This window comes from Rhinolophus sinicus, linkage group LG03 (assembly GCF_036562045.2).
Source record: "Rhinolophus sinicus isolate RSC01 linkage group LG03, ASM3656204v1, whole genome shotgun sequence".
Taxonomy (NCBI): Eukaryota; Metazoa; Chordata; class Mammalia; order Chiroptera; family Rhinolophidae; genus Rhinolophus; species Rhinolophus sinicus.
The window spans coordinates 802,910-826,855 of record NC_133753.1 but is presented as its reverse complement, the minus strand read 5'-3'; the positions used below and the strand labels follow the sequence as shown (position 1 = coordinate 826,855).

Sequence of the window (23,946 nt, the reverse complement as noted above, 5' to 3'; positions counted from 1 at the left end):
GTGCTGAGGTCAATGGTGTCCGTCTCCTGCCCTGCCACCAAAGGCAGCCTGTCCTCACAGGGGACTGTACCCGCCCTCTGAACACCTCCTATCTCATAGGTATGAGACACACAGGTGATCGCCTGGCAGAACTGCAGTGTAGGACAACAGCCAGCCTGCTGGCCGAGGACAGACCGACCCTCATGCTGTCCTCACCCCAGAGGAAAGGAGCAGGAACCGTGGGAAGCAGATTCTCTCCCAGTGTGGCCCTGGCTTTAAGCAGCTGCAGCTGTTTGTGGCTCCAGATACAGGGTTACAGCTGGAGGCTCTTACAAAGGAGGGAGCCGGCTGGGGTTCTTTGAGGAGAAAGCACCCCCGGGGCTTTATGGTGGTAAACCCGAGGGCACGGGAAGGAAGTCCATCTGCTTGAGCTGACTTGTTTCCGTAAAACAACTTGTCGACAACAGGACGCAGACAGGAACCAGGAGCCGCAGAGAAAAGCAACTATGTAATAATACTGTGGACAGGAGGAAAGCTTTCGCTAAGTCTCAGCACCTGGTGACCGGCCAAAACAGCCGCCAAAACGATGTGGGAGGGGACTCCTTGGCCCCCAGACTTAGATGTCCTCGCTTAGGGCTTTTTCCCACCTTCCTTGGCCCGTGGGCCCAGTGGGTAGCTCTGGTCGTTGCCTCCTACTGGCCTGGGTCCCCAAGTTCACTGTGAGCCCAGGGTCAGTGCCGCCCCTGCCCCATGCATTTGTCCTCCATTGTCTTGTGTAAAAAATGCAGAAAGGCTGTTGCTGGATAATAAGGAGGCTCAGGCATAAAAAGGACACCCCAGAATGGAATTACGGAGGATCGCTTCCACACACTAGCCTGGGGGGCGCCCCTGGGCCCCGGCAGGCAGGAACCCCTCCGGCGGGCGAGGTGGGCGCTGGTCATCCTGCTGCAAACCTCCGCCAGGCCCTGGGAGACTGGAGGGGCGCGGAAGCCTGGTGGTCTGGGGGTTGGTGCGGGAGACACAGGGCGCCAGGGGACACGGGGAATGCGCAGGGGACGGGGAGACTCGGAGTACGCGCGAAGGCCCGGGTTGGTGCGTGGAGACAACGAGCGCTCCTGGGGGGGCTGCAGAACCGAGGGGTGCGCGGGACGCTCAGGCAGGGAAAGGCTCTGGGTGGGCGCGCCCGGCGGGGACCCCGCTTTCTCCCGGCCTTTCCCTGCCGCTCCCGGGGGGCGGGGCGGAGAGCGCGGGGCGCGGCCGGTGGGCAGGCGCGGGCGCGAGCTCCCGCAAGCCGCGGGCCGAGAGGCCTCGCGCGACGCCGGCGGGGAGGTGAGCGCCTACCTCACTTCCGGAGAGCGTTCCGCGGGCCGCGACTGGTCTGGAGGCGGTGAGCGCGTCCCCGCCCAGCCAATCGGCGGCGGCGGCGCGGTCGGAGGCCGGGGATGCGCTGCGCGGGCGCGCGGGCGGGCGCGCGCGGAGCGGGGCGGGGCGGCCACAGCCTCGTCGCCGCCCGCGGGCCTGTCTGCCGCCTGCCCGGCCGTCCCCACCGCCCTGCCGCCATGTGACCGCGTCGCCGCCCTCCGCGCGCCCGGCCCGCCCGCCGCCCTCTGCCGCCGCCGCGCGTCCGCGGCCCGGCCGCAGCCCCAGGCCGCCGAGGAGCGGGGGGCCGGCGCCATGGCCGAGCGGGGCCGCCTGGGCCTCGCCGGCGCGCCCGCCGTCCTCAACACGCCGGTGCCCATGAACCTGTTCGCCACCTGGGAGGTGGACGGCTCCAGCCCCAGCTGCGTGCCCAGGTACGCCGCCGCACGCCGGCCGCTTTGTTCCCGCGCGCACCTGCCACCCACCTGGGGCCGTCCATCTGGGACGGTCCACCCGGGAGCTCGCGCCGGGGCCCCCACCGGGACCGGGCACCCGGGACCGGCCACTGTGACACCCACCTGGGACCGGCCACCGGGACCCCACCCAGGATCTCGCGCTCGGGGCCGTGGCGTTTGCGCCCCGCTTTCGGAATGCAGACTCGTTCCCTGCGAGTAACCCCTGATGCCTGGAGGGTCTCCGAGGTCCCCGTCTCCCGGGCGCGCTCACGTGGTTGGCTCCCAACCGGCATCCTTGCACCTGCCTACTGATGTAGTGCTGGTGGAGTTGACCGAAGGTGTCGCCTCTTTGCATCCACACCACAGATTTCCTTTTGCGTCCAGCCACGCTGAAGTCTGAGCAGCCTGGGAGTGACTCTCAGGGCACGCAGTGTCCAGAGGACACACAGAGCTGGGACCATGATCACACTCCGTCAGCTAGCACACGCTTTTATTCGTTGTCCTGGGAGGGGTCTGGCGCTATCCCCTCTTTTCTGGTTGATGGTCATGTGCCTTTCCTGTTTGCACTATGCCTGGTAATTTAGGGACGGACATTTGCTTGTACATAAACACGGCTCTTTGCAGCATGCTGTTAGTTTTGCCATGGACGAAGACGTTGTCCTCCCACTTGGTCGGGAAGCCCCGTCGCCCCGTGGTAGCTGCTGGACGAGGTTTACCCACAGGCCAGAACTGTGGTCAGCCCCACTCCACTCAGACTGCCAACTTCCCTGTTTCTCCTGTCAGCTTGAAGCTCTACTGGTCTCTCTCCGCTTTTGTGGTGCCTGCTGTGAAGCTCCCAGGCTGAGGGGCAGACAGGAGCGGGTGGTTGCAGCAGAGCCTGGTTCTGGAGAGACCCCAGGAGGCAGGGATGGCAGGGAAGAGGTCTCCCTGGGGAGACCTGTGCTGGGGACCCCAGGAGTGCCATCCAGGCACAGGAAGTGGCTGGTGTGCACTGAGGGCCGTGCACTCTGCCATGGCTCCTTCAACAGGTGTCACTGAGTGAGGTGTTGGGGATGCAGGGGGCGTGGACAGCGGGGTTGCCCTCCCAGAGCGCAGGGCTGAGAGCTGAGGGCACTCAGCACGGCTCCCACACCTGTGTGGGCCTCGAGGCCAAGCTGAGGAGTATCTTCTCAGGCCCAGTCTCCTCTGTTTCCTGTCTTGGCAGTTGCCCCATTGCCAGGTCCCAGTCAGGGGACCCTCATTGTGACCTCGCCCCTCCCGGCTTCTCGTGTCTGTTCCCTCTGCATTGTCACCACCACCAGCATCCGCTGGACCTCTTGCCCTGGCTGCCTTCCATTACAGCTGCCCCAGTCCACGCTTGCCCCCCTGCTGGCCAAGTGCCCAGACACAGTGTGGCATGTACCTTGCCTTTGCTGTGCCTCTTCAGGGGCTTCCTGGGATCCATGAAAGACCACTGAAGTCTTAACCTAGAGGGGGGAGGTGGCCGGAGAGACCGTGCTGAGGGGTCGTGTCAGCCCCCCCCCCCCCCGTGGAGCTGCTCGAAGCCCAGTCTGGTGTGTGTGCGGGGAGGTCGTGGGTGGGATGTGGGGTGTGGGCTGGACAGCACTGGGTGTCGGGGAGCTGCCATCATGCTGGGCAAGGCAGAGCTGACGGCAGTGTCTCTGCTGAGGGCCCCTCCTTGTCCCTCCGGGATGCCCATCCTTGCCAGGCTTGTGCGGGGACTTCTATGAAAGGAGTCACATTGTCTTTGTTCTCGGTTTTGCCTGATCTCGAAGTTTCTGCGTGGCATCTGTGCTGATGGCTGTCACTACTGCCTGGTGACCCCGTCAGACAGCAGCGTGCGTCTCTGCTCTGTCAGGGGACTTTTGGCTTATTTTCCAGGTTTTGACCAGTTACGACCGTGCCACTGTGGGCATTCAGGCCCTGACCCTGTCCTGTGTGTTTGTATCCTATGTGCGGGCAGGCCTGAGCGCATGCCGGCGTGGGGTTTGGGGGTGTGCTCAGCGTTACTACCGGCGGCTTCCCAGAGTGCTGTGCCAGCCTGGCCCCCACCGGCATTCTTACCGACACTGCCTGACTTTTAATTTCTGCCCATCTGGGGGGTGCGAAGTGGTGTTGTGGTTTTAATTTGAGTTTCTCTGATGGCCAGTGTATCTCACTTCTACTTCCTAGTCAGCGAAATTCCTTTTTCTTCTGCCAGTTTTCTTTCTCCTTCCCCCAACCTGAGTCTCAGCAGCTTCTTTACGGGCACTAATCTTGCTTTGGCCACATGTGTTGAAACCCCCTCTGCTGACAGTATGTGTTTCTTGGCTCCACACAGCGTCGGCCTCTGTCCTCTTTCTTGCTCTTTCGTCCCTAGTGTGGCGGGGAGTTCGTGCCAGGCACCTTGGCAGTGACGTGGGAGGGCTCGGTTTCGTGGCTTTCCTCGAGGTGACACAGCCCTCCTCCTCCCTGCTGACCCTGAGCCAAGCTGTGTCTGGCGGGGCCACCCTTCCCTGTCCATGCCATGTCCCCAGAGGGCTCTGTGTCCGCTGGCTCCAGCAGGGTCTGGGGCCTTTAGACCCCTGCACTTCCACTTAAATTGTTTTTCCTGTTGTGTTTCATGAACTCAATAATGTGTCTGGGGTTGGACATGTGTGCACATGCTATTGTCCCTGCACTTTCTCCTGCAGCCTCCTTGAGAGCTCCGTGGCCCTGTGAGGGAGGTTGTGGAGGGCCGGCTTCCACTCGGGGAAGGGTCAGCAGTGGCAGCTGCATGCAGGCAGCCACCCCAGCAGGCAGCAGGCCCCGGCCGCCTGTGTCGCCTGGGATGCGGGGCCCTGGGCCTGCATCCTCTGCTCAGACTGCGAGCCTTTGCTTTTTGTGTTGCTGGCCATCGCCTTGGAGGAACAAACCACACTGTTTAAACCTGCTCCTGCTGGTAGGCGTTTGGGCTGTTTCCAGGTCAGGGATGTTGTGTTCAAAGCCGCTGTGACCGTTTGGGTACAGGCTGTTGGGACGTGTCTTTTCTCTTCTCTTCCGTAATAACTGGTCACAGGGGAGGTGAGCGGGTATCAGCTTTATAAAAAACTGCCAGTTTTCTGAAGTGGTGACACCACCTTCTGCGGCCACTAGTTGTGTTAACCTTCCATGTCAGTGTCTTTAGTTTTAGCCATTCTAATGGTCTCTCCTTAGGTTTTACTTGTGCTCATTGCGAGTGGGTTTTGAATATAAGCAAACGCTCTGAGTTAAGGGCGTCACGTGCTGCTTCCCCTTTGTGATAAATGCATGACTGACCTGCTAGTGGGGACTGCGCCCTCTGGGAAGGATAGCCGAGCGCCCATGTGTGGCGGCCTCGCGCTCTGAGTGACTGGATGGCCCCTGTGCCCACGTCTGGGCTCTGCACTCGCCCTCGGCTAAGTCTTGATGGGCTTCGGGCCAAGACATCTTGTGGAGAAAGCCAAGGACTGTTTCCTCTTGCACTGTCCCGTGGTGTTGTCAGCGTAACGCTGGAATTCTTCCTAGGATGTTTGGGGGAAATATCCCACAACAGCCTGAGCTGGGTCGCCTTGTGGGAAGTCCGTGCCCTGGTGCAGCCCCTTCAAAGGACATTTTTTTTTTGTCCCTTAGATTTCAGAAATACATTTTTTCTGGGAACTTGTCCATTTTGTCCAGATTTTCTAGTTTATTGGCATAAAGGTGTTCGTATTAGTCTTATTTTTTAAATGTCTGCAGAATCTGTGGCTCTGTCCCCTCTATTCTTTATGTGACCTCGTGCAGGGGGACACACACACTGATCTGTCACCACGGGCTCAGGTTTTCAAATGAAATTAGTTCTCATCTTTATTCCCTTCTGTTTACACTCCTTAGGTTTACTTTGCTGTTCTTGTTCTAATTTCTTAAGGTAAGCACACAGCTCATTTTTCCTTCTTTCCTTTACGCACGCATTTGTAGCTGCAAAATAAGTAACGCTTGAGCAGCGTCTCACAAGCTTTTTTATGTGCAGAATCGTTCACTTATTTGTAAAATCTTTCATTATTCTTTCTCTTTACGTGATGGGCTATTTCAAAGTTTCTTACTATCCAAACATACGGTTTTCTCTGGCGATGTTTCCGTTGTTGAATTCATTTTTTCTCCTTTTTCCATGATTCGTTCTTGTTCAAGTACGTGGTCAGTACGGGACTTGCCTTATGGCTCAGTTAGAAGTTGCTTTTCCTACAAGTTCTGCTTGTACTGAAAGGAATGTGTTTGGCAGTTGAGGTGCCGTGTTTGGTGTCTGTCCACTTAGGTCAGGCCCAGGCCATGCTCTTGACCTACGTCCCTTTGTGTTAGAATCTTCCAACCTGACATCGGTTCTGTCGTGTGAGACAAGGTAACTAGGTACACACATGGTTAGAGTTAGACTGCCTTCCCATGCTTGAACTTTTTAGCATGTGTGGCTCGTGACCTGGTCAGGGTAACGCTTTCTGTCTGAACCTGGACCAGGAGAGCAGCATAGCGCTCTGTAAGCTGCCTTTTGGACGGTATTTGCCTGTTATATTTTCTCCCAACTTTTTTCTTGAAACTTTTCTGTATCCTTACATGTTTACATGTATCTTTGGTTATTTGACATGAGTCTACATTTTTGTTTTTGTTTAACCTGACGATCTTTATTTTTTTAACTAAAACATTCAATACACATTTGTTTTCCTTTTTGTCTTTAAGTGGTTACTGTGTAAATTGTAATTTGCATGCTTGCTGCTAAATTTTAAAGTTAATTGTATGTTTAATCTTTTCCTGAGCAACACGGGGACCTTAAAGCGTGTCATGCTGACCAAACCTGTCATGTTTATATGCTTTTGTTTGATGTGTTTCAGTTGTCTTCTTTTTAAGCCCATAAAAGGTTATTGCAGTTGCTTTCTATCTTTGATAATTGATTAACCTCAAAACTCTGTACTTCCTCTTGGTCACTTTTCTTGCCTCGGAATTGGAGCCCTTCCTGTTCCTTCTGTCTGACAGCGCGTCTTCAGGGGCTCCTTCAGTGACCCTGCCGACCACTAGCGGCTCTTTCACTGTCCAGTGACGTCTGACCTCACTCCTGGGGCTATCCTGCTGGCCCTGGACGTCCAGGTGGCAGGTCCCCTGTGCACGTGCAGGTGTTCTGATGGCCGTGGGCTCTGGGGGACAGGTCCTCTCTGTGCGTGAATGATGCACCTACCCTGACTTGGCTCTCGGTTTTGCTGTTGAGCATGAGTGTCAGTCATGTGTGAGTCATTTGGAGGTCTGTCCTGTGTCCTCGTGGCTCTGCAGTGGCCGTTGTGTCAGGGTGGGTTTCTGCTGTTACTGCCCGAGTCAGGGCTGTGGACTGAATTGTGGACTGGTGGTGTTCGTTCATCTGGGAAGTCCCCAGACACTGTCAGGTGTCACTTCTGCTGGTCTGTGTCCTCGCTGCTGGGGCACCGGCTGGATGGGTGCCCACTGACCGGCGTTAGTGGAGCGGCAGTCTGGGCAGGCTCTGCATGTCCCTGTGGCAGTGGCCAGCTCCCAGCCCTTTTCCCACTCTGTGCACGCCCCCTGGGCTGTCGGGCCCTCCCCACCCTGCCCAGCGCCTGCGTGGGGGCTGCTGGTGAACGTGCCTGGAGTTGAACAGAGATGCCACACTGAGGCATGTGGATTTCGTTTCGTTTGGGTGATACTGACCTATCGGTGGGTGTGCTTGGTTGGGTGGGGCGGTGGCGATGGGCGGCTGTGTGTAGGGCAGTGGGTGGGGAGGGGCGTGTGGTTTGCAGGCTCTGAGGGCGCAGGGCTGCCCCAAGGAAAGACTGAGGTGGCTGACACTTGGTGGTGCGTGGCCTGCGGGCTGGGTGTGTCGGGGGCAGGCAGTGCAGATCCATTGCACACACACACACACACCCGCTGAGTGTGCCTTGTCTGTGCCTGCGTCGTGCAGTGAAGTGGCAGTCGGTGTCCGTGGGGCTCGTGCCGTGATCACCTCATCTTTTTGAGTTGGCATTTGTGCAGAGGCCAGCGCGGGAGCTTTAGTCTAGCAGGTCTGTGATGTCCTCTGATGCTTTGTGACCTGGGAGATTGGGGGCCCTCGTGTGGCCCTGCTGTATGCTCCTGTCTTCGCGGATCTGAGCTCGAAACTGGGTGTCCCCCCTCCCTATTATGCCTGGTGTCCTGTCCCGGGAGGATGGAGGGGGGTGCTGGTGGGGGTGGAGCGGCCGTTCCAGACAGCGGCTCTGCGTCAGGAGAAGAGTGGGGGGTGCTCTGACCCTGTGATGGGCATGGAGGCAACAGGGGCAGACCTCGAGTGTCCTTCAGGAGCCCAGCGCCCCGTGACATGGCCAGAGTGACCCATCGCAGAGATAGGGATGCTGAGGTGCGGGCGGGACCCCCGCCACGGCCCTCCCGCCCCCCGTGATGGGCACAACCAGGCCTCGTCCAGTCTGGGACCCTGAGCTGCTTGCTGGATCACTGTTGTCCTTCCTGCTGGTGCTGGGCACAGTGTGGGCTCCCGGCGGTGAGAGCCGACAGTGTGTGAGCGGCGGCCCAGCCGCCATGCCTGGCCGGCTCCAGGGGCTTCCGGACAGTGGCACTGAAAGATGGCCCTACAGATAGCATGGGAACGCATTTAGAAGCTGGGTCCCTCCAGCCTGGAGGTGGGTGGCATGGACGTGGCCTCAGTGTGAGGGACTCGGCATGTCAGTGTCTCTAAGGACTGCGTTCCTCGTGATGGCGTTTTGTGTTTTCAGTCCCCAGCGAGCACTGCCCTCGGCCTGCTCCTGGGGGATGCGTGCACTTCTGTGTTCCGCAGGCTGGGACGCAAGCGCTTCTCGGGAGGCTGCTCCCCGCCTGTGGATGGACATTAGGGCTGCGGCCTGGACGCTCCCCTGAGCAGGGAGCCCTGGAAGCAGTGGGGGACGTCCGTGTGTGCCCACACTCCCTTCGTGAGGGCGTTTTGGTTTCCTCATCTGAGGGGTGCAGATGTGCTAACTGGTCACTTGCACGTGCTCTGAGGCACTGCCCAGCAACGGAGTGGGGTGGTGACCCTTCCTCACCCTGAGGGCCCAGGGGTGCCCTGCCCCCTCTAGCTGGGGTGGGCGAACGTTGGCTGTGAAGACCTGTCTGGGTTTGGATTCTGGTGACCTACCCCTCAGCCAGGACACAGCCATCTGTTCCTGGCCAGGGTCTCTGGGCCTCCTGGGCGGCCCCAGCCCCACGCCGGCCACATGCGCCCACTCCTCCAGGAGCGTGAGTCCAGCTCAGGCTTGAACCTGTTGCAGCGTAAGTTCAAGTTGTCACACTTTGGAGCTAATGGAGATTGACAGTCACCACGCCCTCCTCTCTGGCTTGGCCCTGGGATATGCTCACAAACCACGCAGCGTCCAGGTCAGCGTGTGGGGCTCATTGGCAGGCAGCATTTGCTTTTCGAGTGAAAACCAGCCTTGGGGGGCCCCAAGAGAGGAGTGGGAGTGGAGGCTGAGCTGGCAGCTGGGACCACTCTGGTGCTTAGCGCTGCCCCACTCAGAGCGAGCCCTGGGAGGGACGAGGGTCTGGCTGTGGCAGGAGACACGTGTGCCTGGCCTGGTCAGCACTGACCAAGGACTGCTCCTTGGGCCTGGCAAGTGGCGGGGCTGTGCTCAGGTGCTGAGGGACTTTGGGTCCCGGCTCCCCCACCGGCCACTTGCTTCTCCAGCTCTCAGATGGTAGCACATTGCACATGGGTCTTGCGCTGGACTTGCAGACTGTCACCTGGTTCTGGGCCCAGCTGGTGGAGGTGCCAGCTGCAGGTCCCGCAGGGGACTGGTTGGGGTCTGGCCTGGGAGCCGTCTTTCGGTTCTGCCCCCCCCACCTCCCCACTCGTGCCCTGGGGGAACAGGTGGGACCTGCCTGTGGGTTCCAGAGCACCGCTGCCTCTGCCAGATCACTGAAGACGTTCATTAGGAACCTGGGGCGGACGCAGCTGTGCTGGGTCTCCCGTGGCCTGGCTCAGGATGCTGCGAAGGTTGTTCTCTGGCACAGACGGGCAGCGAGTCCATGAGGGGACCTGTGTCCTCCCTGCAGTGAGGCCCCAGGGCCAGGCACACGTGACCTGGCCCTAGCCCTGAGCTAGAGAATGTGCACACCTGCTTTCCCTCGTTCATACTTTGCCTCCTGGAGAATAGTTCCCTGGGAAGGGCGATGACGGCTGCTGGAAAACAGCCCCCCAGCCCCTGGCGCCTTGGGGCACGGCTGCTCCCACCCAGCACTTGGGCCCTTGACAGGCTGACATTCCATCCCTGTGCCACCACAGGAGCCCTGCAGTGGAGGGGGGCAGCTGCCACCAGCAGCCCTCGTGTGGCGGACACAGGAAACGGCGGTGCGCTGGTCTCACGGTCACTGGAAAGCTGGGAAGTCGCCCCTGTGCCCTGTCCTGGGCGGGAGCAGGGCCGGGGCGCTGGCCTTCGGGTGAGCCAGAGCTCAGTGGGTGGCTTGTCTGAGGGGAGGGAAGGAACGTGCTTGAAAGGACCCTTGGGAGAGCCCTGGTGGCTTTCCTCCTACGCTTAGCTTTCAGAGGACAGTGAAGATGGCGGGCTGCCACTGTAGGAAGCGTGGCGGGGCCCCATGTTTGCACATCGCTGACCTAGAGAGAGGGGCTTGGACATCATCTGGACAGAGTCCCCAGAGTAAAGGGCAGGTGCGTTCCCTGCTGTGGAGGTGACAATGCTCGGACCTGCCCTTAACCTTCACACTAGACAAGGCTGGGCCGGGGCGAAGATAAGCCGTCTCCGGCGCTGCCCCGGCCCCGGGCCGACCCGGCAGCCCTCTCCTGCAGGAGCAACGACCCCACCCTGTGCTCGCCCCCTCACACCCTGTGCCTCAGTGGCACTTACTCTGTCGTTGGAGATGTGCTCCCAGGCCACTGTCACCTGCCCTCCCTGGACGAGAAGCCCCCGGAACCAGGGCGGGCCTGCTGTCCCCTACCAGCTGCTCCTGGGGAATGGACTGGCCGATGCCCAGAGGAGGGTGTGGACCCCCAGGCCAGCTGCAGTGCAGTGCTTCAGGGCCGGGGTCCTGAGCACCCTTGGGGGGGTGGTCACTGTGGTGCTAGGCAAGTGACCACAGCCCTCTGGTCCGCTCAGGCCTGGAGCCACTCCAAGTCCATCTCACAGTAGCTGGGCAAGGTGCCCTCAGCCCTTTGTTTGGAGACGCACACCTGCAGCTCCTCCCCAGCTCTGCAGCCCCGGTGACTGGTGGGCCTGGAGCACCCCCTCTTTGGAGGTGAGCCTGCGGGCTCACCAAATGGCAGGAACGTGTGTGGGAAGGCAAGCGAGTCCAGAGGGAGGCAAGCACCCCCTGCCTGCACCAGTGGCCCCTCCAGAGAGGACAGGCTGTGAGGCGGGACCCCAGATGGGTGCCTTCCAGGCCGTTCAGCTGCTCAGACACCCAGCACCCGTGGGCTTCATGCTGGGAAAGCCAGGGCCCGGAAAGGTGACCATTGTGCCCATGGGGTCATAGGACGTGGCCTCTGGCCTCACCTGGTGACAGCCTTGGCACATGTGAGCACCTGCCCGGGGTGGGCCCGAGGGCGGCCAGTGGCATGACTGAGAAGATGCCCGGGACTTGGCCCTGGGCTCCATGGAGCGCTCTGCCAAGGGTGAGACGGCTGACGGCAGAGCCTGAGACCCAGGCTTTCCAGAAGAAAGGCCAGCTTCTGGGACCGAGGTGTGTGGGGAGCATGGACCCTGGTGTTGGGACCACTCTAGGGGTTCCTCTGGTGGGGTGCACAGTCTGGCGGGGTGTGGCCAAGAGAGACGTGGTGACGAGGGGCCCGAGGGGTAGGCAGCTGTCTGGGAGGGGAATGGAGCAGGGGTGGCTAGAGGAGGCTTGGGGACAGTGTTTCGTGCCGTGATGGGGGCCGGGTGCTATGGGGTGCACCCAGGAGGAGGGGGCATACGTCTGTTCCCCTCCAATCACCTGTTTCTCAGCAGAGGGAGCGTGGGAAGGATGTGAGGCGATGGCCCAGCGAGTGGAGGGGAGGGCGACCCTAGGAAGGCTGGGGGCCTGGGTGGGCAGGAGTTCTTTGGGGCTGTGTCCAGTGTCTCAGGTGCAGAGTAGTCAGTGACCTGGTATTCCCAGGTGAAACCAGGAGGCAGGGAGGGAGAGTGGGCGCTGGGCTGGGTCTGGTGTGGGGGGACGGACGGTGGGTCTGGTGTTAGAGCATTTGAGACGTGTTCTGAGTAGTGGTCCAAGCGTGTCATCTCCTGGGACAGGACGCGGGGGTGGGGGTGGGCTGCAGGGTGGTTTCTGCAGAGAAATGGGATGGGGTGGGGCTTCTGGACACTTCCCGTTAGGGGCGTGTCCTTTCCCAGAGGAGGCCACGGAGACAGAGGACCGCTGTGCTGTACGGTTTCCCACTCTGCACACTCCGGTGGCTTGCCCCCCACCAGCTGGGCCAGCTGCATCTCTCTGGACCCCATGTCCCACTGTCACTGCGGCCACCTGCCCAGCTGGGACACCAGGATCCAGGCCCACCCAAGACTTGCCGTGCTCCCATCTCTCGCAGGACATTCCGGAGGTGGCCAGGCCTGGCCTTGGTTCAGCTTCCAGGTGACCTGCCCTCTTATCACTTGTCATCTCTACTCGAGTCCTGCTTTCGCCTTACGCACATCCTGACAGCATCTTGCTGCCCCCTCTGTCCCTGCCCAGCCCACGATGACAGCCTCACTGGCCCCGGGAACAGCATTGTGAAGCCCACACTGGCTTGTAACGGGCAGCTTTCAATTGCTGTGATGACCGAACTGTGCGCTTATTTCTGTTGCCCCATCTTCTCTTTGTTGTGCTTTTCCTTTGCTATTTTTGGTCATTTCTTTATTGCAAATTGATGGAGGTTGATTGAGTTTTGTTTATTACTCTCTCCAACAAATCGATTTCTGGTCCATTTGTTACCGATTTGCTTAAAAAGTGAGATTCCTGACCCTGAAGGTGAACCAGTACGTCCACCTCCCAGCAGAGAGAGGACCCTGAAACACAGGACCCTGCACCCTTCTCCGCCCCCTGGTTTCAGATCCCTCCTCACAAAGGGCCAGCCTCCCCCCCCCTGCACCCAAGTCCTCTCCCGCGGGACTGTCAGTGGGAGGTGGTGCCCAGGTTGGTGGTTTATGCCCTAGGCATTTTGACGAATCTGTCTTGTGGCCTCTGGTGGTTTTGAGGGGTTTGCGCTCAGCCTGCTCGTGGTTCCTGGGGGTAATGTGTTCTCCCTGATTCCTGGGCTTTCTCTGGATTCGGCGTGTGGGGGTGACTTTGTTGTCAATGCTGTTCCATCCTTCTTGGGACTCTGTCGTGTTTGCCGAATACGAGCATTTGTGTTTTTCCTGTTTTGGGAGAATTCTCATCTGGTCAGACTTTGTGTGTCCCCTTCTCTGCCTCCCTGTTCTTCCGTCTTCCTGGAGGGGCTGAACTCTGCAGTGCTTAGTCCTGGGGTGTCCGCCTGCTGTGGGGCAGAGGAAAATCCGACAGGCTTGCCCCTCCCCTGTCGGGGTCTCTGCAGCTTTAACGGGCACCTATCCCTTGGCTTGGAGGCTGGCAGTCCCGTGTCTGGTGAGGGAAGGGGACAGGGAGCTCCCTGGCCTGCTGTAAGGCGTGGATCCCATTCGTGGGGGCTCCCCACTCCTGATCCATCCCCTCGGGGTTAGGTTTCAGCATATGGATTTGGGGGACACAGAATTCAGTCTGCAGTACCCACTGTCCCCCAGCATTTCGGGGGATGTCCACCTGGAGCAGCACCCCTCACGGGTGCTTTGAGGCCACATGGATCTGCGCCCTCCACCCCCAGACCTGGCACCCATACGCAGTGTCGTGGTCTCCCCCACATTGAGCCTGTGGCCAGCAGAGCCCGGCTCACAGTGGGCCTGCAGCCCTGTGCTGGGAGGGGCCCCAGCGGGGGTTCCACTGAGCCTGGGACTTGGAGCTGGGTTGGGGCCCTTGTGGACCAAGTGGTGTAGGACGTCGGAGATGCGTGGAGCCCGCCCTGTGCCCTGTCAGCTCTGTCTGCTCGCCTCCTACCCGTCTGCTGACCCTGTGGCTGCCACACCTCCCTTTGCCCCTCGGTGTCCAACAAACAGGGTCACCTACAGTGGTACTTGGTTTTCAAACATAATCTGTTCCGGAAGTCTGTTCCAGTTCTGAAACGTTTGAAAACCGAGGCACGGTTTCCCCATAGAAAGTAATGCAAAATGGATTAATCTGTTCCAGACCTTTAAAATCAACCCCTAAAACTGCAAATTTAGCATGAATTTTACTATCTAATGATGCCATAGATCCATAAAATTTACGGCGTTCGTAAACCGAAATGTTTGTCGACGGAGACGTTTGAAAACGAGGTACCACTCTAATGTCCCCCTAGATGGCTACACCCCACGCCCAGCAGGGGCCAGTTCTGTGCCTCCCTCAGTCTGCCCATGAGTGGGCACTCTGGGAGGCTGCCCCATCGTGGGTGTCCCCATCGTGGCTCTGCTGGCTGGCCACACGCCGCACACGCTCTGTGGTCAGCCCTGGGCCCCGCCCCTCTGCTGCCCCATCACTGAGGACTGCGCTGCCTGGGCTGGGGACATGCCTGGACGGGCTGGGGACATGCCTGGACGGGCTGGGGACATGCCTGGACGGGCTGGGCTGGGGTGAGGCCAGGTGCGCTCTCTGAACCCGCGGGAAAGCTGGATGTTAATGGAGCCGGAAGAAGGGGTACCTGCCTCCAGGCCCACCCCTGAGTGAGCACGCACCCCTCCCACCCTGCTCCTGCCCATGGGAAGTCGGGGGAGGGACAGGAGATGGCTGGCAAAGAAGCCCCTGGGAGGCTATCGCCCGCACCCTGTCCCTGCAGACCCCAGGGCTGGTGGCTGGCCGGTCCCTGCTCTCCTGACCGAGAATCACCTGAACCACCGCTTCCCGCCTGGAGCATGGCCGCCTGGGCCCATCGCTCGGTCCCTGAAATCTGTTGTGGCAGCTCCAGGCCACAGGCCATGCTGGAGGGTCACGTGGCCTGACCGAGGTGCTTTTGGGGCTCCCTAGCCTGCACCCCAGGCCTGGCAGCCGGCTGCTGCCCATTAGGGCTTGTGCCGCCCCTGCTGTAATGAAGCCCCTCTTGCCGGGAGGTCCTCACTCATGGGAAAGCCCTGGGCAGGTGCTCTTTCCTGACAGGAAGACCCGTCAGCCCTCACCTGCCGGGACAATGTGGGGTTCCCCTGCAGCTCTTGCTGAGGTGTGCCTGCAAGCCTGGGGCTGCTGGGCTGGAGGCGGAGGGGCAAGGAGTGACCTCTGGGCCTCTGAGTCACCAGGACAGGATGTGGCCTGAGGACGGGGGTCCTGATGGCGGGGACCAGAATGGGTGATGGCCCTTGTGTATAATGGCTTGGTCGCTGGCTGGCGAGGGTGTGGTGTTATCCAGCGTTGTCTGCACAGCCCTCGGAGCCCTGCCCCCCACAGACACACGGCACTGCAGGTGCCCGTGCTGAAGAGGCCTCTGAATGCAGCGCCCACCACCGCCCTCAGACTGGCCCATCCGTCTCCTCCCCGACCCCATGGCTGGGGCTGGGAGGTGGGCTCACAGCAAGCCAGCCCCTCCCCCTTTGCCCTTTCCAAGGGGTCCCGGCCTGGATGATGAAGCCCCTGATGTCCCTCGCCTCCTGCAGGAGCCACCCTGGCCCCACATGCTGGCGGCAGGGCCACTGAGAAGGCACCTCTGACCTCTCCTGATCAGCAGGAAGCTAGATAAGGCTCCGACAGCAGAGAAAGCTGAGCTGGGCCAGTGAGAGCTGGCAGCCGCCTCAGGCCTCCGAGAAAGGGGACCAGTGCTCAGGGTGTGGGGGGAACTTGAGCCCTCACCTCCTGCAGAGCTGGCCCTGACAACCATCCACACCTCGGCTCTCCATTGCTGGGCCGTTCTTTTTTTGTTTTTTTTTAATTTATTTTTTAAATTTATTGGGGTGACAATTGTTAGCAAAATTACATAGATTTCAGGTGTACAATTCTGTATTACATCATCTATAAATCCCATTGTGTGCTCATCACCCAGAGTCAGTTCTCCTTCCATCACCATATATTTGACCCCCTTACCCTCATCTCCCACCCCCCACCCCCCTTACCCTCTGGTAACCACTGAACTATTGTCTGTGTCTATGAGTTTCTGTTTCTCATTTGTTTGTCTTGTTCTTTTGTTGTTTTTGGTTTATATACCACATATCAGTGAAATCACATGGTTCTCGGCTTTTTCTGTCTGACTTATTTCGCTCAGCATTACACTCTCAAGATTGCTGGACCGTTCTTAACGGAAGTGCTTTGGGCCGCCTGCTGCTCTGCAGGCCTCTGCGTGCCGTGGCCTGGCTGCGTGGGCCTTGGGCACAGCTGGGGCCCAAGCAGGGCAGCGGGCTGCTGGTAGGGCCCACGGGGAGTGCATGGGTACCATCACTGGGCCGTGATGCCTGGGAGGTGGGCAGGGCGTGGGGGCCGCCTGGCCAACTGCCAGTGCAGAGCTCCACCTCCCACTAGGACAGACACGCAACAGCACAGGCAGGTCAGCCCTGGAAACAAAAGGCCCCTTAGTTTTTCCTCCCACAAGACACTTAGCGCATTTGGGGCCACAGAGGCACACCCCTCATGTCCCCACGTGCCTGGCAGAAAACGGCGATGTCAGTGTTGTCACAGGGCCAGCCAGACACTGCTGCATTTTTTACAAACCCATAAATGCCCTCCGTGCCTACGAGGGCCCTACCCTGTTGTGGGGGGCTGGGCCCGGCCAGGGTCCCTCCTTGGCCCGTGTGGTTGGCTCTGTGCCAGGCCTCCAGCTGGGCACTGCTGCTGGGAACGGGAATTGGGGCAGCCCCTCAGAGGGTTAGGCAGTCACCATGTGACCCAGCAAGTCACTCTTTCCAAAGGACGGGAACAGGGACTCGGACAGAAAGCTGTCCACCGATGTTCATAGCACCTTTCTTCACGGTTCCCCAGAGCTGGAACGAGCCCAGGTGGCCATCGGTGGGTGAGTGCGTGAGCACATGTTCTGCCCCGAGTGGAGTGTTACTTGGCCTGGCAAGGAGAGCAGGCCTGACGCCCCGGTGTGGTGAATCCGGAAAGCGTGCTGCTGCGCGGGAGGCAGGCACTGAGGCCACCGTGGGTGACTGCATGGCCAGAGCACAGACCAAGGGCTGCCACCGGAGGCTGGGCAGAGCGCAGAGAAAATGTTCTGGAATCAGAGGGGAGGGCCGCTTGACATGCATCTGTGCTGCCTGCCGCCAATTTCTACACAAGATGGTTGAAATGGCGATTTTATGGTGTTTTTTTGTTTGTTTATTTTCCGGCTTTCATCTGTGTTTATTTTCCTTTCATATAACAGTTACCGGTTTGAAATGTCTGCAGGAAGATGCCACTATCAGCCAGGCTAGTTGGGAATATGGTACATGTTTTACCACAAAAAGCTGTAAGAAAGGAGGACGGATGTTTCTAGACTGGAGGACACCAGCCAGGCAGGCGAGCGGGTGTGATGCGTGGCTGCTCATGGCGGAAGCGTCCCCAGGAAAATGGGATGGCAGGCTCAGGGGTGTCTGCTGGGCGTTGGGCGAGTGGACGCCTTGTGGACAGCCCCTCGCTGGGGAGGAGACACTCCCTGGGGCTTAGGGACTCACACTCCAGCTCATTGGGCGGCCAGAAATCGCAGGTGCATGGGAAGGTGCCCCGAGTTGGTGGCGGGGGGACCCCCTGAAGTGCTGCAACTCTTCTGAGGAGAGCTCAGCTGGGCTCCGGGTGCAGGAGCAGGCCCGCCAGCCTGAGGCTGTGGGGCCCGAGGGCCTGTGTGTGAGCGGGGCCTCTGCCGGCCTCCTCCCTCCTTTCTGTGGGCCGTTTGTCCTTTTGTTGTGCTTCCATAAGAGCCTTTGTGCTGGCTACATCAGCCCCTCGTCTGCCCTTGGCACTGCGGCCATGCTCCTGCGGCCGCCCGCCCGGCTCTGACTTCGTTCGCGAGAACGTCACATTTCAGTCTGAAGAAGAGTGTCACTGCCCAGAATCGGCTCAGCGAGCAAGGCACATGCTTGTCCCCTGCGCGCAGCAGGGCTAGGGCACCGTTGGGTGAGATAGCCCTGTTTGTGGGGAAACCCTTCTTAGCAAGTTTTTAATCAAAAGTTTAAAAACCAGCCCCCGTGCACAACAGTGTAAAATGATGCAGCCACCGTGGGAGACAGTGGGGTGTCCTTAAAGCACTTAGTACAAACTGACCATGCCACCCCGCAGTGTCCCCTGTGTGTGTCCTAGAAGTGAAACAACGTAGATAGGCGTTGGTGCCCCACGCTCACAGCGGCACGCTTCACCGGTGCCAAGACAAGGAAGCCACCAAGTGTCCATGGCGGCTGATGGGTAAGCCACCTGGTCCACCTACACACTCGGACGTCTTTCAGCTTTAAAGAGGACGGACACCCTGACACCTGCTGCGACACGGATGGACCTTGAAGACGTTAGGCTCAGGGAAACAGGCAGTCACAGAGGGGACAAATCCTGTGTGATCCACTCATATGAGGTCTGACAGTTAAGTTCGCAGACTTGTTGCAATGATGTTGCTAACCTGTTTTTATTCAGAGGGATTGTTCGTTATGAATTTGTACCAACTGGACAAACAGTTAACCATGTTTCCTATTTCGAAGTGCTGAAAAGGCTGCGTGAAAAAGTTAGACAAAAACAACCTGAACTTTTCACCAACAATTTACGGCTCTTGCATCACGACAATGCACCAGCTCACAGGGCGCTGTCTGTGAGGGAGTTTTTAGCCAGTAAACAAATAACTGTATTGGAACATCCTCTCTACTCACCTGATCTGGCCCCCAGTGACTTCTTTCTTTACCTGAAGATAAAGGAAATACTGAAAGGAAGACGTTTTGATGACACTCAGGACATCAAGGGTAATGTGACGACAGTTCTGATGGCCATTCCAGAAAGAGTCCCAAAACTGCTTTGAAGGGTGGACTAGGCGCTGGCGTCAGTGCACAGCTTCCCAAGGGGAGTGCTTGGAAGGTGACCGTAGTGAAATTCAGCAATAAGGTATGTAGCACTTTCTCTAGGATGAGTTCGCGAACTTCATTGTCCGACTACGTCTGAGGTCCCTCAAGGAGTCAGGTCCACAGAGACAGGAAGTAGATGGTGGTGCTGGGGCCGGGGGAGGAGGGACTGGGCAGTGAGTGTTTAATGGGGACAGAGGTTCAGATTGGGACGAAGAGAACGTTCTGGAGACGGAGGGTGGCGATGGTCGCACAACAGTGAAAGTGCTTAATGCCACTGAGCTGTGCACTTAAAATGGTAAAATTTTATGTATGTTTTACCACTATAAAAAAAAGATAAAATTAGACATTGCCAAACTATTCCCCAAATAACGCTGTAGCAACTAACACCCCCTCCTGGGGGAAAAGTTAAGCCAGAACCCTCGGTGTTGACCGGCGCTGCCTTCACTGGCCTGGCTGGGCTGTGGGTGCAGCTGGTCCGCATGGGCTCCAGCCCCCTGGGCAGGGCCTGCCCTTGCTCACACCTTGCCCTCCCAGAGCCCCAGGGCCCCTTCTTGGAGAGCCTGTCCCCACCCTTCCCCCGCGAGTGCCCTCCTGCAGCTGAGTGGAGCCAGGATCCCAGAGTACCTGCCTGCTGCCCCAGCTCCTGAATAGGGTGGTGGTTTAAAGGAGGTACCACCCCCTCTGCCCAGATACTTGGGGGGCCCTCCAGTCTCTGGTTTGCATCACACATGCTGGGACATGGGGGACAGTCTTCCAAAGAGAAAACTGCCACTTTGTGCTATTTCAGGCCTCGCTCTCTGCCCCCACACACTGGGAATTGGGGTTCCCAAGGTGAATGGGCTGAGGTCTTTGTTCTGGGACTGGGGCGCTGGTGCTGGCCAGGCTTCTTGGACGCAGGGACGGGGCGTGGGCCATGAGGGGCCCTGCTTCCTTCTGCTGTGTGGCTGCGTGTGGGGCCCACAGAGGGGACTTGGCAGAGTGGGTGGGACCCGCCATCCAGCCCCTGAGGTGCAGTAACCATGCGACTGTCCTCTTGACATGGAATTGCCTTGCAGGCCTCCATGTATGAAAACTGCTTCAAAACCAGGCTTCTGCGAACTTTCTGAAATGTCACTTGTTCTGCAGCTCACAAAAACCTGGGCTGTTGGGCTGTGGTGCCTGACCTCAGGGGCCCCACCAGAGTCTGAACTCCAAGCCCCTCATCCCTGCTCCCCTGGGCTGTGTGTGTTCCCGCCCCCAGGGGCCTTGTTGAGTGACACTGCTGTCCCCGTTTTCCCGTTCTCAGGGTGCTCCCCCCTCACCATGTCCCCACTGGCCTTCTGTCCAGAGTCGCAGGGCTGTGTCCATCCACCCTTGATCCCTGCCCCCCAGGGCCTAGGCCCAGCAACATGAACCCCAGGCCACTGGATGCCCTTCTGTCTCTCCCCTTGGAGTCCACCAGTGCAGGTCAGCTCCTGAGTGGACGCGGCCACCCCTGGAAATCCCCGCTTTCCTGTCCTTCCCCCACTGCTCTCCCCTCTGACCTTGCCAGCACATCCCTCTTTCTCCAGACTCTGGCCCTTACAACACAACCTTCCAGCCTCTGTCTGGTGCCCAGGCCAGCCCTTCTGTCCGTGGCCTGGAGCTGTGTGGCTCTGGGCTGGGCGAGGACCAGCCCCTGGAGGCGTGCCAGCCTTCCGGGTGGGGCGGGCATCAGGCAGCGCAGGGCCGCAGCTCGCGACCCAGGAGCTCCAGCCTGTGGGTGCCCCGCACTGCAAAAGGCCTGGGAACATGGGGGCACCACAGCAGCTGGTGTTGGTGCTGACAGACAGACATCCACAAAAAGGGACCTTGGAGCCAGCTGGATCGCCCGGTCTCCTGGGAGCCCACCTGATGGCAGGAGGTGGTTCTGAGGTGCTCACAACCTGCCTTCAGCCAACACAGCCTCGCCTGGGGCGCCCAGTTGTCATGGGCGGTGGGTGCCTCTGCAGCTCTGCTGACCATCATGGCTCACTTCCTGCACGTACTCCCCAGGCCCTTGGCAAGTTCTTGGGGACGTGTGGCTATATCTGTGTCCCTCAAAGTTGCCAGAAGTCCTGCAGCCCCAGCTCGTCCTGCGTGACAAGAACCAGAGGCCCTGAAGATTGAAGTGTGTGTACAGGGCAGCTCTCAGGACCAGAGACCAGTATTCCTGCCTAAGAGCCTTCATCCTCAGGATGGTCCGCAGTGACAGCAGCGGCTGCCTCCGACCAAAGATGGTGTAGCGATAAGCGTCACTAGATGCTGCAGAAGGAGAGGTGTACTGTCCCATCCCCACTGAGACAGCGAGACCAGCTGCTCTGAAACGGCAGGGCCAGCAGCAGACACAATGGCCCGGAGAGACGGAAGACAAGGTGTGAGATGTACACCCATGACTGGCTTGATGACCAGGAAACCCCCTGGGATCCATTTGGATGAAGAGGGACGCAGGGCCAGGCAGGAGCTGGGAGGGCAGCTGGGGATGGCTGGTGGGTCCCAGACACACGTCTGTGGTGGGGCTCTTGTGAAGTGGGGCGCTAAGCTGGCTGCTCGTCCCGAAGGGGGTTGGAGAAGCCCCGAGTGAGCAGGTGGTGGACTGCCGTGTGGAGCAGTCAGTGTTAATTCTGAGAACAGACTGCTCGTTTGAAATGCAAATATTCAAGGTGAGAGGTCAGCATTCGGTCACAGGAGCATCCAAGTCAAGTTACATAAAGAACAGAGAGAATAAAAAATTAGAGGAGCAGACGTAATAAAGAGCAACACGTAATGAAGGAGAAACAATGCTGGATGTGTCGGAAGCCAGCTGCTGCCAGGAGAGGCCTCTAGGAAAACGAGTGAGAGGAAAGGAGAATGCACCAGATGGCTGTGGGGTGGGTCGTACGGCTGAAGTCGGAGTTGAAACCCGGAAATACAGGGTAAACATTGTCAACCCACAGGGAAAGTTGGTAAGTGGGCTAATTTAGTAGAAAAAATGTGAATTAGTAATTGACTTAGTAAAATAGAAAATGTAAAGAGACCAATCACGTGGAAACCTGCTCTCTCCCCAGAGAGCACCAGATGGTTTTATGGATGAATTTCTCCAGATCTTCAGGAAATAAGCCCTATCTCACATGATGTAGTCCAGAGACTGGAAAGGTTAAGGAAGGATGACAAGGGCAGCTGGGTCATGGAGGTGCCCAAGGGCAGCAGCAGGGAGAGAGCAAGGTAATGCACTTGGGAACACAGGTGTGAACATGCTAAGTCACATGTGGACCCCAAACCCCTGCAACATATAAAAAGTAGGAACTACTTCTGGGATGTGTGGTGATTTATTTAACGTCAGAATAGTTATTTTAACTTACCGCTTTGCAGATTGAAAGATCATACTATATCCAGAAAAAGCATCTGGTGAAATTCAGCGTACTTCCTTAGGGACTCAGAAATAAACTGAACTGTTGCCTGCTGTAGTGTACCTGTTAGCAATCTCCAGGGCTGCACTGTCCAGGGTGAGCGTCTACGTGTGGCTGTTCATTCATTTGCCATTTTACTGAAGTGTGCACCTGGGGCCCCAGTCCGAGTGCTGGCTGCTGGCTCCCACATTACTGCAGCCTCGCACACACCATCCCTGCAGGACGTTCACAGCGCTGCTGTCACTGTCCTTAAACATTAGAAACATTACCTTTAAAATCAAGAAGAAAGGTGCAACAAGACCCAGAAAGTAAATAGGATGGAGCTCAAAGAAACAAAGTTGCCGTTGGCAGCTCAAAAGGACAATGTGAGAGAGTATGCAAATAATTAGGGCCAAGAAGAAGACCGGAAGGTGATCGATATGAGGTCAGCATACGGAATCAGTACTGTTGAAATAGCTGCAATAATCGGAAAATAAGAGGAGTGTTATTCATGAGAGCAACTAGCAGCTATCCAGGAATAATTTGAACACAGGGCGTTGAAGACTTTCCCAGGAGAAGCACCTAATGACGTCCTCCAGGACGTAAAGCACCTGACAGGCAGACTCAGCGACCTGAAGATGTCAGTTCTCCCTAAATGCAATTCAATTTCATAAAATTCCACATAGGAATAGAACTTGGCAGGCTAACTCTAACATTTATCTGAAACAGGTGAGCGAAAAATGTGTTTGCGTTGGGGAGTATTTCCCTTAGCAGGTGTATTTAAATGAGCCACACCGATTGAAATGGTATGAAATTGGCAGAGCACAGAAAGACGCAGACCGCACATCCCTTCAGAGATGGCCGTACTTGGCAGTAGGGAGAGGCTGTGCTCCTGAGTAGGTGGTTTGGGGCAATTGGACATCACATAGGAAATAATACAATCAAGTCACTCTCACAGCCACAACTCTAAGTGGACGGGTGACCTCAGTATGAGAAGAGAAGGTAAAACAACTGGGACGAAGGAAGTGGAATGACAGAGCATAGTATCTGGGAAGCATCAATCATAAAAGACATGCATTTACTTCTGTAAACATTTTTTAGAAACCCATTTATGTGACGGTCTACAGCTAGGAGATGATGTATGCAATACATAAGCCAACGATTATATCTAGACAGTAAGAAAATGCCAGTCCAATAGGATATGAACCGGCGAGGGCCACAGGAAGTGCCCATGGCCAGTGCACACCTGGACAGTGGCACAGCCTCCTACAGAGGAAGCCACAGGGGAGTCACGTCAGACCCCCAGATCTAATGACGCTGGTCGTTTGCGTGTCAGCGAGTGTCACAGGCTGAGTTGTGCCCCCTCCCAAGTTCACATGTTGAATCCTTAACTGTCCTAGTGCCTCGGGAAATGTGACTGCATTTAGAGACGGAGCCTTGAAAGATGTGATTGAGTGAACATTAGGTCCTTACGGTGGCCCTGATGCAGTATGACCGGTGTGCTAAGGGGTTTGGACAGAGGCAGACACCAGGGGTCCCATGCAGAGGGACGGCCGTGTGAAGGGGCCGTGAAAGGGCAGCCATCAGCAGGCCGAGGCCCGGAACACCCTTCTGACCAGAAGAAGCCGACCTTGCTGGCATCGCGGTCGCAGACTTCCAGCCTCAGAGCTGAGAAATGACTGACTTGTGTAAGCCGCTGTCTGTGGCGTTTGGTAAGGCACCTGAGGACACTGACATCATGACGTGTGGGACTCAAATGGGCCAATAGGAGTCACACGAGCCCCACGACTTGGGAGAGCAGTGTGGTGGACC

At 58.0% G+C, this 23,946-nt stretch overlaps 1 protein-coding gene across 10 annotated transcripts in view; it reads left to right on the top strand.

Moving 5' to 3' along the window:
- Nucleotides 1-1,448: 1,448 nt before the first annotated feature.
- PACS2 (phosphofurin acidic cluster sorting protein 2) overlaps nt 1,449-23,946 on the top strand; it is a 53,334-nt gene continuing 30,836 nt past the window's right edge. For 8 of the 10 annotated variants that reach the window (XM_074326752.1, XM_074326756.1, XM_074326751.1 and 5 more), the window contains exon 1: nt 1,450-1,772. In XM_074326752.1, coding sequence (XP_074182853.1) covers nt 1,654-1,772 — 119 coding nt within the window. In that variant the 5' untranslated portion in view covers nt 1,450-1,653. Of the gene's footprint in view, nt 1,773-5,581; nt 5,677-23,946 lie in introns of those variants that run through there. The other 2 variants (XM_074326757.1, XM_074326755.1) reach the window with 2 other exon arrangements.